At 41.6% G+C, this 13,459-nt stretch overlaps 1 protein-coding gene across 11 annotated transcripts in view; it reads right to left on the bottom strand.

Moving 5' to 3' along the window:
- Positions 1-7,999: 7,999 nt before the first annotated feature.
- Positions 8,000-13,459, bottom strand: part of MAP7D3 (MAP7 domain containing 3) — a 67,657-nt gene continuing 62,197 nt past the window's right edge. For all 11 annotated transcript variants that reach the window (XM_075835916.1, XM_075835917.1, XM_075835919.1 and 8 more), the window contains 2 exons: positions 13,070-13,356; positions 8,000-10,553 (listed from right to left, as the gene is read on the bottom strand). In XM_075835916.1, the coding sequence (XP_075692031.1) occupies positions 10,546-10,553; positions 13,070-13,356 (295 nt within the window). In that variant the 3' untranslated portion in view covers positions 8,000-10,545. The remainder of the gene's footprint in view (positions 10,554-13,069; positions 13,357-13,459) is intronic.

Below are 13,459 nucleotides of genomic sequence, written 5' to 3'. Positions count from 1 at the left end.
CACGCACACACACACACACACACACACACACACACACACTAGTCCTCAATTAATTAGAATATCATCAGAAGTTAATCTATTTCATTAATTAAATTCAAAAAGTGAAACTCATATATTCTATAGATTCATTACACACAGAGTGATCCTTTTCCAGCATATTTTTTTTCTTTTGATGATTATGGCTAACAGTTAATGAAAACCCAAAATTTTGTGTCTCAGAAATTTTAAATATATCTTCCCCATGATTGTGTGGCCCACTGAACCAGACTGTTGGACCATTTAAAGGCTTAGGAAACCTTTGCGGGCGTTTAGTGGTGATTCGCTGATTAGAGTGTCACACCATGAGCCTACAATCTTCAACTTTTACCCAAAATTCAAATTTTCTGAGACACAAAATTTTGGGTTTTCATTAACCTCCTAGCCATAATCTTCAACATTAAAAGAAAAAGATGCTGGAAACAGATCACGCTGTGTGTAATGAATCTATAGAATATGAGTATCACTTTTTGAATTGAATTACTGAAATAAATTAACTATTTGATGATATTCTAATTAATTGACGACTAGTATGTATGTGTATGTATATATATATATATATATATATATACACATACACATACACACAAAAAAAAGGCAGCACTCCATGTAATTTCCAAGTGAAAAAGGGTGTTTTATTCACCCATTTTGCGACGTTATAGCCCCCGCACTCAAGGCTTGAGAAAGTCAGATGATGGGGGCTGGAATGTGGCATTAATATGGGTGAATAAAACACCTTTTTTTACTTTGAAATTACATGGAGTGCTGCCTATTTTTTGGGGGATATTTGCTTATGGGACTTGAGGTCGAGATCCTGAGGCTTGCACCCATAGCGCTCTAGTTTACCGCTCCGCTTCTCGAGCCCCCTCATTATGCCAGGCAGCGTCAGTACCTATGCAGCGCAGCACCCAACGTCATCAGTCCTACGGCACAAACAGCGCTGATGACATTGAGAGCTGCGTCGCATAGGTACGCCTCCTAATAAATGTCGCATCTTACATCAGAAAATTGGTCATTAAGACTGGCATTTATAAATCCATCCCAGTGTTTTGAGGAATGTTTTCTTTGGCCAATCAGTGTGACTACTACCACAATATCTATTTTAACACCAGAAACCCTACAGAAATGCAGCGCTGGGGGCGCTTATACCTTTTCAAGCTTGTATTATGTCTAGACCTTAAATGCAGTGTACCACAATATACAGTGACTGCAGGAGCGCCGGCTCTTTAACTCAAATGCAGTAATAGTAATTTCTGTGAGAGAATGATAGATACGATTGACTGAATCTACATGAAATGTTGGTCAAACAGGTGGTGCAATATTTTCTTGTCTGTTAGGCACACAATGGTGTAGTAAGTGTTACACAAACCTAAAGACGGTCTTGCAGGCCTTTCCACCATGAAGATAGAAGACACCCGTGCACTGTCAAACTGATAATATACAATTTTCAGACTTTTAGAATTTGGCATGACAATTGTCAAGATTGCGTCAGCTCTATGCCCAGTTTGTTCAGTATATGTCAATTGACATCTTGGAGAACCCTTGAAACTCTTCGGCAAAAACCTGGGATTTCCTGGAACCAAAACACTGCTCCGTACCATTATTTATCAATTGTCTGGAATACACATGAAAGTGTCTGCTTTTCTATTTGACAGTAGTATTGAGGGCAGCGTGTGTATATTTTCCAATTATAAACACAACGCCACCTAGTGGTTCTAACAGGCATTTTGAGATCTATTTTCAATTTACCATATATGTGGATACCTACTAAATTAATGTATTTCCCAAATGTAAAGGGTCGTATGTAATATTAGTAGTGAGTGAAAAAACTTGTCCACGGGCTATCAGAGCTAGTGCTCATACGCTTTATCCATAGACCCATGCTTCTGCAAGTCAGTATATCACCTGTGTATCTCTATATGGATGATGCTTATACTTCAGCACAGACAAACAACCCCTTTTGGGTGGTTTCTCACACTGTTTTTTATAGCGTTTATCCTGTCGTTTTTTTGCTGCAAAAACCACTGAGACCAGAAGATAGCTGGAGGTCAATGGGGAAATAAAGTCACTACAAACAGGGCCAAGTTTGCCACTAGGGAATGGGGGTGCAGTGCCTAGGGCGTCCAGCAAAGTGGGGGGGACGACGACGGGGTGCTGCAGGATCGTTTTTTCACATTTTTTTTCTTAAAAAAAAGAATCTGCGGTCAGGTCACTCACAGGGCAGGTGTGCGCTTTATCAGCGCTCCTCAGACTGTAAGACACGCCCTTCTGTTAATCGATTGGCCAGAACTGCTCACATGAGGACAGTGGGAGTGTCTTAGACTCAGTCTAAGAAGCGCTGTGGGGAAAGGACGGCAGAGAAGGAGGGCACCGCACCGGGTCAGGTATCTAGAAATGTACTGTATGTAATGTAGAAACGTACTTCAATTGTATCCGCGTTCTTAGGAACCATCAATTCCCTTCCTCATCACGCTGCGCTTTTCTTGTGGTGCCGCCTGCCGTCATTCTGCTAGAGCAGGCCCGATCAGAATAGACCAGGCTTGCATCAAAAGTAAATCGGTGAGCCTCGCCAATCTCAGGTGATCCTGCTCCACTTAAAAGCCTCAGTAAACTAAGTAGTGGCAGCTCTAAGCGGTCATTGGTTAGTTTACATCACACAGTGACTGGTTACCCAAGTTCATTGGCCTACTTTTAAAAGCCTAGCATTACCAGGGTGGGAGGAAGGCCCACGGTTTTTTCCCAGCCTAATAATACCAAACTGCGGCCTCCCCAGTACCGGACCATCACTTCAGATGGTCGTGTCACTAGATTGTACCAGGCTCTTCCCGGTACTCCTGGTGTCGGTGGGTACAAGGGTAACAATGTGTGGTTAGTGTTAGCCTCTTCACCGGCTAACACTAAGCCCCGTCTTCGTAATGGATGTGGTCTATCAGAGTCTCGCCACTACGAAGGCAGTGGTAATAAAGGTAACCCCCCCCCCCCCACACACACAATCCTCGTTAAGCATTTTATTACACACTAGTAGCAAAAACCGCCATTAAACCGCATGCACAATTTTCTCTGCCCTTCTGGTCCAATAGATGTGAATAAAGACTTAAAGGGGTTGTACAGGATTAAAAAATCTTGGCTGCTTACTTCCAAAAACAGTGCCACACCGGTCCACATGTTGTGTGTGGTATTGCCTTTCACTATTTTTACAGATGCCAGTCCAGTTGTGAAGTGGCTTTGAGGGCCTTATATATTAGAAACCCCCAATAAATCACCCCATTTTAAAAACTTCACCCCTCAAAAGTATTCAAAACAGCATTTAGAAAGTTCCTTAATCATTTAGACGTTTCACAGGAATTAAAGCAAAGTAGAGGGGACATTTACAAATTTCATTTTTTTTTTCCAGAAATTCATTATTAATCCATTTTTTTTTGTAACACAAAGTTTTACCAGAGAAACACAACTCAATATTTATTGCTCAGGTTCTGCAGATTTAGGAAATATTCAGGCCTCAGAAGCAAAGGAGCACCTAGAGTATTTTGGGCCTCCTTTTTATTAGAATATATTTTAGGCACCATGTCAGGTTTGAAGGGCTCTTGTGGTGCCAAACAGTGGAAACCCCCAAAAGTGACCATTTTGGAAACTACACCCCTCTAGGAAATTATCTAGGGGTATAGTGAGCATTTTGACCCCACAGGTTTATTGCAAAAATTATTGGAAGTAGGCCGTGAAAATTAAAATCTAATTTTTTTTCAAAGAAAATGTAGGTTTAGCTAATTTTTTCTAATTTCTACAAGGACTAAAGGAGAAAGAGTGAAACAATACCCCATATGTGGTAATAAACGGCTGTTTGGACACATGGCAGGGCTTAGAAGGGAAAGAGAGCAATTTGGCTTTTGGAGCTCAAATTTAGCTGGAATGGTTTGCAGAGGCCATGTCACATTTGCAAAGCCCCTGAGGGACCAAAACAGTGAAAATGACCAAAAACTTACTCCATTTAGGAGACTGCACCCCTTGAGGTGTAGTGACCATTTTGACCCCACAGGTGTTTCAGATTTTATGAGAATTACACAGCAAAAATAAAAAAACAAAACACTTTTTCTTCAATAATACGTAGCTTTAGCTCAAAAATTTTAATTTTCTCAAAAAAATAAAAGGTAAAAAAGGACCCCAGCATTTGAAAAGCAACTTCTCTGGAGTACGGCAATACCCCATATGTGGCCATAAACTGCTGTTTAGGCACACGTCAAGGATCAGAAGGGAAGGAGCGCCATTTGGCTTTTGGAGTGCAGACTTTGCTGGATTGGTTTCTGGTCGCTATGTCGCATTTGCAAAGCCCCTGTGGGTCCAAAACAGTGGAAATCCCCCAGAAGTGACCCCCATTTTGGAAAGTACACCCCTCAAGGTATTCCCCTAGGGGTGTAGTGAGCATGTAAATCCCGCAGGTGTTTTGCAGATCTTAGTGTGCACTCGATGTTGCAGAGTGAATATAGATATGCCAATATGTGGTGCCCGGCTTGTGCCACCATAACAAGACAGCGCTCTAATTATTATGCTGTGTTTCCCGGTTTTAGAAAAACCCTACATGTGGCCCTAATCTTTCGCCTGGACATTTGACAGGGCTCAGGAGTGAGAGAGTACCATGCGAGGTTGAGGCCTAATTTGGTGATTTACAAAGTATTGGTTCACAATTGCAGAGGCTCTGATGTGAAATAATAAAAGAAACCCCTGAGAAGGGATTCCATTTTGGAAACTACACCCCTCAAGGCATTTATTAAGGGGTGTAGTGAGCATTTTCGCCCCACAGGTCTTTTCCATAAATGATTGCGCTGCGGATGGTGAAACGTAAAAATTAAATTTTTCCCTAGATAGGCCATTTCAGTGGCAAATATGTCGTACCCAGCTTGTGCCACTGGAGACACACCCCAAAAATTGTTAAAAGGGTTCTCCTGGGTATGGCGATACCATATATGTGGGAGTAAATGGCTGTTTAGGCACACTGTAGGGCTCAGAAGGGAGGGAGCAGCATTTGGCTTTAGGAGCGTGGGGGCATATATGAGCTGGGCAGGGTACATCAGGGGCATAGTCACGTGGTATAATATTGGGGTTAAAATAAAAAACAACAGTAAAATAATCCATAGATATTTGTTACGCTGTGACACAATCCTTTATGCACAGGCCGTTGTCGCACTGATAAATGATGTCCTTTCTTATCTGCCTTTTGGTCCACACTCCGCACCTTTGCAGTTTGGGGAATTTTGCTGGGCAAGTGTTGTCCTGGTATAATACGGGCGCACTCACTTCCAGCAGATATGGTTGGGTCCTACCGTTCCTGGTTCCCTAATTTAGGGCCTTGATAAATCGCATCTTGAAACAGAAGAAATGTTCCCCTCGGGCCGGCACAACAGCATATTTTTTTATTTCCTAACTTATTGGAGCCTTAGGGCCAGTTCACACTGAGTTTTTTTTACACGTTTTTTGACGTGGAAACCGCATCAGAAAATGCGCCAAAAAATTTCAGAAAATGCCTCCCATTGATTTCAATGGGCGGCAGAGGAGTTTTTTTTCCCACGAGCGGAAAAACCGCCTCGCGGGAAAAAGAGGCGACATGCCCTATCTCCGGGCGTTTACGTCTCTGACCTCCCATTGACATCAATGGGAGGCAGAGAAACCGCAGTATTTTTCGCCCGTGGCGCCCAATGGCCATGGGCAAAAAACGGCGTGCAGGCAGATCAAAATCTGCCTCAAAATTCCAGACGGAATTTTGAGGCAGAATTTTCCGCCTGCAAAAAACTGTGTGAACATACCCTTAACTAATTTTATTTTTTCATAGATGTAGTGGTATGAGGGCTGGTTTTTTGCGGGACGAGCTGTAGTTATTATTGGTACCATTTTGGGGTACATGCGACTTTTTGATCACTTTTTAGCCTATTTTTTGGGAGGCGAGTTGACCAAAAAACAGCAATTCTGGCATAGTTTTTTTTTTATGCAGCGTTCACCATGCGTTATAAATTACATGTTAACTTTATTCTGCAGGTCAGTACGATTTCGGCGATACCTAATTTATAGCACTTTTTTGGGTTTTACAACCTTTTTCACAATAAAATTACTTTTGTAAAACGAACTTATTTTTTCTGTGGCCAAGTTGTGACAACCATAACTTTTTAATTTTTTCGTTGACGGAGCTGTATGAGGGCTTGTTTTTTCGAGACGAGCTATAGCTTTTATAGGTACCATTTTTGGATACATGTGGCTTTTTGATCACTTTTTATTCCAATTTTTTTTAGGGCAAAGTGACCATAAAACAGAAATTCTGGCGATTGCAGGGCAGAACTGCCAACCACTAAGAAGCAGCGATCGCTTTCGCTGCATCCAAGGGATTATTGGCAGGGATCAGAGCTAGCTCCTGTTCCTGCCGTTACAGGTGGATATCAGCTGTAACATACAGCTGACATCCACTGCGGACGTTGCCGGCTCAGCTCCTGAGCCGGCGCCATCTTGCCGACTGCTACGGACGGCTTCCGTACTAGGCATTACGGGAGGCTAGTGTTCGGCCTCTGGTTGCCTTTGCAGCCACCGGCACCCCGGCAATTTCATTGCCGGGGTGCCTATGAGCTGCAAATCCCTTAAATGCAGCGATCGCTTTTGACCGCTGCATTTAAGGGGTTAATGGTGGGGATCGGAGCAAGTTTCGGTCCCCGCCATTACCCCAGGGTGTCCGCTGTAACATGCAGCCGACAGCCGGGGATGGTGGCACCGACTCAGCTTCTGAGCCGGTGTCCACCATTTGTCGAATGGCTACGGCAAAATGCAGGAAGCACTAGCTTTCCATGACGTATCCATACGACAAAATGTCAGGAAGGGGTTAACAGAATTGTCACAACATTGGTGAGTTTTGTGAACTGTAGGGGAAGACCCACCATTAAAGAAGTTGTGCCATCAATAGAAAGGGCAATATATAAACTCAATATACATTTTAGAGTAACTTTGTAAAGTATTGTTCCTTGCAGAAATATAATTATCTGCTTGTAATAGCACCCCCTGGTGTTCAAATATATAGGTCTCTGCACATCATTCTAGGGAATGTTAGACATGCGTGATTCTTTAACTGTATTGTACTGTGCATGCACATCTTTAAGGCTAGACATATGCCTCACTTCTACATCTCAGAGTACACCGACTTCAAGCAGTAAGGGTTAAATCCATTAGAGAACCTCCTCACCAGTCCCTACTGCTCCTCCCTATCAAGGACAGAGAAGAATTCAGCACAAGCAGGGAAGTGCTTATCTAATGGCTTTTTTTCCTCACTGCTTGCAGTCTGTATACCGCTTAGGCTCTGTTCACATCTGCGTTGGGGTCCCGTTTTGACGTTCCGTTGCAGCTTTCCGTCAGAACGGGACATTGAACAGACACAAAATGACACGAAGTTTCCATTTCCATCACCATTGGTGATGGAAATGGAAACCTCTGGTTTCGGTTCGTGTCAGTTTGTGTCTGTTCAGGGTCCCGTTCTGACAGAAAGCTCAGACGGAACGTCAAAACGGGACCCCAACATAGATGTGAACAGAGACTTACTGTCCATGCTGGGCTTTTTCTCTCTGTTTGTTTCACTCATAAGAGCAGAAGCTGCAAGTCTAAGAGCTTTACTAGAATGATGTGCAGAGACCTATACATTTGAACACCAGGGGGTGCTATTACAAGGAGATAATTCCCATATTTCTGCGAGGAAACTTTTTTTTTTTATAACAATACTTCAGTTACTCTAAAATGTATATTGTTTATATATTGACATTTCTATTGATGGCACAACCCCTTTAATCCTTGCCATGGGTCCCAAAAAGGCTAAAGATGGCCCTGCCCCTGAGACATGCACTGTCACGAGTAGCACTCCCTTGAATGTACTTGTTCCTCGCTCCCACGTGTTCAGTGATCATATGATTGCACAAAGCACAATTTACTAATACAAGATACATGCTTTATCATTTGTAAAGTTTATTTAACAGTGCGCATATATTTACATAAGTAGCTGTAACTAGGAAATTAACAAGTAACACATACACAAAAAAAAAAAGCATTTAACTGGTTAGATTGTCTCTGCTAGAATTAAACAGTGTTTTTACAAAAATACATATATATATTTATAGTTTACCTAAGGCACTGCTCTGTCTGAACAACAAGTGCTACCAAGCGGAGGCCGATGACAAGTTTAAGACTAAACAGGATTTTAGCATGGCCAAATATTTCATCCAAAACATTGACAAGACTATGCAATGATCTTAAGGTTTGCCTGCTACATACACATAATGCAGGCCATGACAAGTAAGTGACATAGTTTAGAACATCCGATCGATTTTTAACCAATGGCTTTCATCATTCGGAACCAAATTGTTCTGTCACCGCAGATGCATTGATAGACACTCATTATCGGATTGTGGAAATAATGGGACTTTGAAGTCTTGGATATATAGAAATTGGTGAATATGAACATTTCATAGGAAAAACTCCCTCTATAAAAAGGAAGAGCATTTCAATAATAGATCAGGGAAGCTGTAGGGAACCCACATTACCGAGGAATCCCTTAGCAGGCACAGGGCACTTTTACAACAGCACCTGCCGTACTAGTGACAGAATACAGGCTGCCATAAACAGATTCACAGGGAAATGGCTTGATTTCCTCCCAGTTTCCCCAATAGAATGCCCCACTTGTAAAGTAATTTTATATATATATATAATCTCTAAGATTTGTTTTAAAACTGAATAAATATTGGTTCAATCTAGAAAGTCTCTGCCTGCATTAGGAGTAAGAAGGAGGTAAACCTGAAGCCAATCGAACATTTCTATCTCCTTTGATAAAAACAGGTAATGGTTTTAAGTAAATTTCACCCTGAGACCTGCTACATTCATATGGAAACCCTGTGCACAGCTCTTGGACTGGTAAAACCTAAATCCCGCATTACTAGGTTTGCAAATCTTCCATTCATGTATTAAATGTGCATTGATAAAAAGAGAGGCCTATTAACTATTTGTCTCTAGAGCACCGTCGCCTAATCCAGTAGCTTAAATTATTTGCTATCATATTTGCCATCGCACAACCGAAATGGATAATATCCCAACAGCCCTTATTCTAGTAAGATAAATACATCCATATTCCGCTACATAACTCTTCTCAACCAGCAAATGGCTGCGTCACCTTGTATCAAGCACAGTGTGTGGCTCTTAAGGAACTTAAAAGCGGATAAGTCACATTCCTCGAAGATGCCTGTGACAACGGAGTCGTCATACTTCATCCTAATAATGATATGTCTAATATTGAGCCTGTTGAAGTCAATCAGGTAGTCTGAAATGTATAAACTTGCTGCAGGTAAAGCCCGAGAACAGAATGGGATTTGCAGCTCTCCTAGCTAAACCACTGTAAAATACCAACAGAAACCTCAAAATAATCAAGTAATGTCTAATACTGTTGTTTATGTACACAATAAAATAATACTTACAAATGTAACATCAATACAGAACAATAGAAAAAAAATATGAAATGTTTTAAAAAACCATAACAAAGACCAAAAGTTGTAGGAAACTAGTAGGAGTCCCATCACTTTTACACAGATGCAGACATTTTGTGGAACAAACCATTATTCTAGAGAGGAGCCCATCCATGCATTTGGACATCGTGATATCGCTAGAGCCTCTTTGATACCAGTGACCTGAATTCAGAAGTTCAATACTGAATGATTTAAAGGGGTTGTACGGGATTAGAAAGATGGGTCTGCCCACCCCTCCCCCCGAAACAATGCTACTATGTGCATGGGCTATGTCTGGTATCGCAGCTAAGCCCCCTTTCACATGAATGGGGATGATCTGTAATACCGGTCGCAGCCCATAGATAAGAGTGGCACTGTACCTGGGAAAAAAAAAAAAGCAGCCATGTTTTACAAATCTCATACAACCCCTAATCACAAACATGGCTTTGTCCACTGTGCAGAAAAGTATTACCTAAACGAGTGAACACTATTAACCAATTACATTAGTAACGACGGTGTAAACTTACCAAGTGTTGGCCAAATTAATGTGATAAAACCAAATACGATGCAGAACGTTTCAGCTCTTGAAGGGTTAATTTAACACTCACGTTTAGCGTATTACTGCAACTATTAACTTGGAATTTTCTATAGTAAGTGCTACAAGAAAAAAAAACCTACCAGTAACTGGCATGTTGGGATTTCCACACGAGTACAATAACTTACTGCATAAGGAATAAAAGTAAAGTTCTGTCAATATTAGAAAAATCAGAATAAGGGCAAAGATTTCCGAGACCCTGTGTGACTGCCCAACAATACAAGTGATACCACCCATGTAGTCTCCCTGAGGAAGAGTCCACGTGTAACCTTCTGTTTCTTCTCTTGCTAGATGATTTTTGCTTCTCTAAGTAATATGTTGAAGTAGCAGCTTTTAAGGACAAGGCTTCAGCGCTTTATTAAATACTGGAGAGCGAAGTGCAATAATAGGACGAGAGCTGCACAGGGGTCACATCTCTGGGGACAGAAGAGAAAATGCTTAGTAAAAGATTACCGACCCCATCAACGCTGTATTAGAAAGGTAGTGCTTTGTTCACACTAGCCCCATAGCTTCTGCTTACAAGCCATGACAGCTATGCCGGATATATTTTGAAACGCATAGCAGAGAATCCTAACTGACCCGATTAAATTAATGGGGGTCCATCAAAATTTCGTTATACAACAAGAAAAGTGCTTCAGACTGCGCTACTCCTGCCATAGAAGATACTTGTAAACCCAACAGACCTTAATGCGAACAGAGCCTAAATAACCACAGCGTTGTGATACACACAACGCTGTGCTTAAAGAGAAGTTGTGGCAACTTTATCTTAAATTTTTCCAAATTTTCTGGAAACGATACATTAAGTAATTTACTCATATAATGATGTTAGAAGATCAGCGCCAATGTTTTTAAGTGTAAAATGCAACCCCCTTGTTTATTTCAATCTTTCTCACTGCCTGTACGGGGCTCTGGTCCCAACATGGCTGCTGATGGAGGGGCATGTGACCAGACCTGTCCGTCAGTGGCCCTTACTGAATAACACTGCGCACAACACTGCATATTTGCTAGTTTACTTTCTCACGCATTGTGTTATTCAAAGGAGACCGCTGACGGACGGGTCTGGTCGCATGCCCATCCATCAGCAGCCATGTTAGGACTGGAGTGCTGTACATGCGGTTAAAAAGAATGGAAAAAAAAAAGGCAACACGATGCACTTGAAAACATTGGCGCCGATCTCCTATCATTATATGAGGAAGTTACTTTAATTGCGGTTTCCATCACATTGGAAAAAGAAAGAAAAAGTAGCCAACCCCTTTTATCACTGTATGACAAGTTATGGAATAGTTTGTGTTTCAAAAAGTTGCTATTTTAAAAACCTGCGTTGGCTGTTCCCATTGACTAACTTGCTCCCATTTAGCGGTTCAAAACCACGCAGACCTCATTTCTTATCCTTATGTGAGCTAACCTAAGCAGCATAAATCTGTCTGTGGGTTTGCTATAATCTATTATTGTAAGTAGAATGAATCAGATCCAATTGTAGCAAACCTTCAGCTGTGAAAAGTATTTGCTCAGGATAAGTTTGCAGTCTCTGCTTACTGTAAATGAATGGGAATACACCCAAAGATCTTAAAAATAGTGAGGAATTGAAACAAAGTAAATTAGTGAGATATATTAAAGAGGCTCTGTCACCAGATTTTGCAACCCCTATCTGCTATTGCAGCAGATAGGCGCTGCAATGTAGATTACAGTAACGTTTTTATTTTTAAAAAAACGAGCATTTTTGGCCAAGTTATGACCATTTTTGTAGTTATGCAAATGAGGCTTGCAAAAGTCCAAGTGGGTGTGTTTAAAAGTAAAAGTCCAAGTGGGCGTGTATTATGTGCGTACATCGGAGCGTTTTTAATACTTTTACTAGCTGGGCGCTCTGATGAGAAGTATCATCCACTTCTCTTCAGAACGCCCAGCTTCTGCCTGATCACTGCTGTGACGTCACTCACAGGTCCTGCATCGTGTCAGACGAGCGAAGACACATCGGCACCTGAGGCTACAGTTGATTCTGCAGCAGCATCAGCGTTTGCAGGTAAGTAGCTACATTGACTTACCTGCTAACGCCGAGGCTGCTGCAGAATCAACTGAAGCCTCTAGTGCCGATGTGTCAGACACGATGCAGGACCTGTGAGTGACGTCACAGATCTGCACTGCCAGAAGCTGGGCGTTCTGAAGAGAAGTGGATGATACTTCTCATCAGAGCGCCCAGCTAGTAAAAGTATTAAAAACGCCCCGATGTACGCACATAATACACGCCCACTTGGACTTTTACTTTTAAACACACCCACTTGGACTTTTGCAAGCCTCATTTGCATAATTACAAAAATGGTCATAACTTGGCCAAAAATGCTTGTTTTTTAAAAATAAAAACGTTATTGTAATCTACATTGCAGCGCCTATCTGCTGCAATAGCAGATAGGGGCTGCAAAATCTGGTGACAGAGCCTCTTTAAGTTTTACACCAGCTTAAGTTGGTAAATGTCAGACAGATGGAAACGAGTATTGTTCAGCTGTACACATACCAGCTTTTTTCTTTAAGTTTTTTTTATTCACTTAGGATCGAATTACATGGCCCGATATGGGCCCCGAAAACGAGCGCCTATCAACAAGGCAGCTCGTTGATCGGCGCACGTTTGTTCCATTCACAAGGAGCTATGATCAGTAATTTATGAGGATGAGCGATCGTTACTACGATCCCTCATACTCCTACATTTACATCATGTGCACAGCACATTTCCTTGTTTACACGGGGGGGATGCTGCCGACAACGATAATATTTAATGCTGCATAAATGAGCAGATCAGTCAATGAACGAGCGTTTGCCCGATCATTGGCCCATGTAACGAGGAACCCGGTTTCAGAGCCGAGACACATTACTAAAATTGCTTCTCTCTATGTAGATGTAACCTTATCTCATAGTATAGTATGATTTGCTAACAATGTACCTGCAGCAGTCTCAATGGTTGCAGACAAAGAATTAATTTGTCCTTCTTCAAAAACTAACTTTGGAGGAATTGTAGCAGCTTCAATGAGGTCCTGATTACAGTTGTCCATAGCGATGGAATCGACAGACAAATTGCTAGGCTTGGAATGGATTCCCAAATCAATTATTTCCTCAAACGTCCATGTTGCAGATTTTCCATTCAGCTTTGGTGCGCCATCACCTGTGCTATCATCTTCATTAAGATGTACTTCATCTTCACTCAGTATAGCCGTGTCATCAGTTACTTGACTTTAATATATGAAAGGTGTAGGTTAGAAATGGAAAACACATCTATCTCAGTATTGATTATTTTATAAGCTTTTTACTTCGGACTGGTTCTCATATATCTAAC

The sequence above is a fragment of the Rhinoderma darwinii genome, chromosome 8, assembly GCF_050947455.1.
Source record: "Rhinoderma darwinii isolate aRhiDar2 chromosome 8, aRhiDar2.hap1, whole genome shotgun sequence".
Classification (NCBI taxonomy): Eukaryota; Metazoa; Chordata; class Amphibia; order Anura; family Rhinodermatidae; genus Rhinoderma; species Rhinoderma darwinii.
This window is presented reverse-complemented; position numbering and strand designations above follow the sequence as displayed.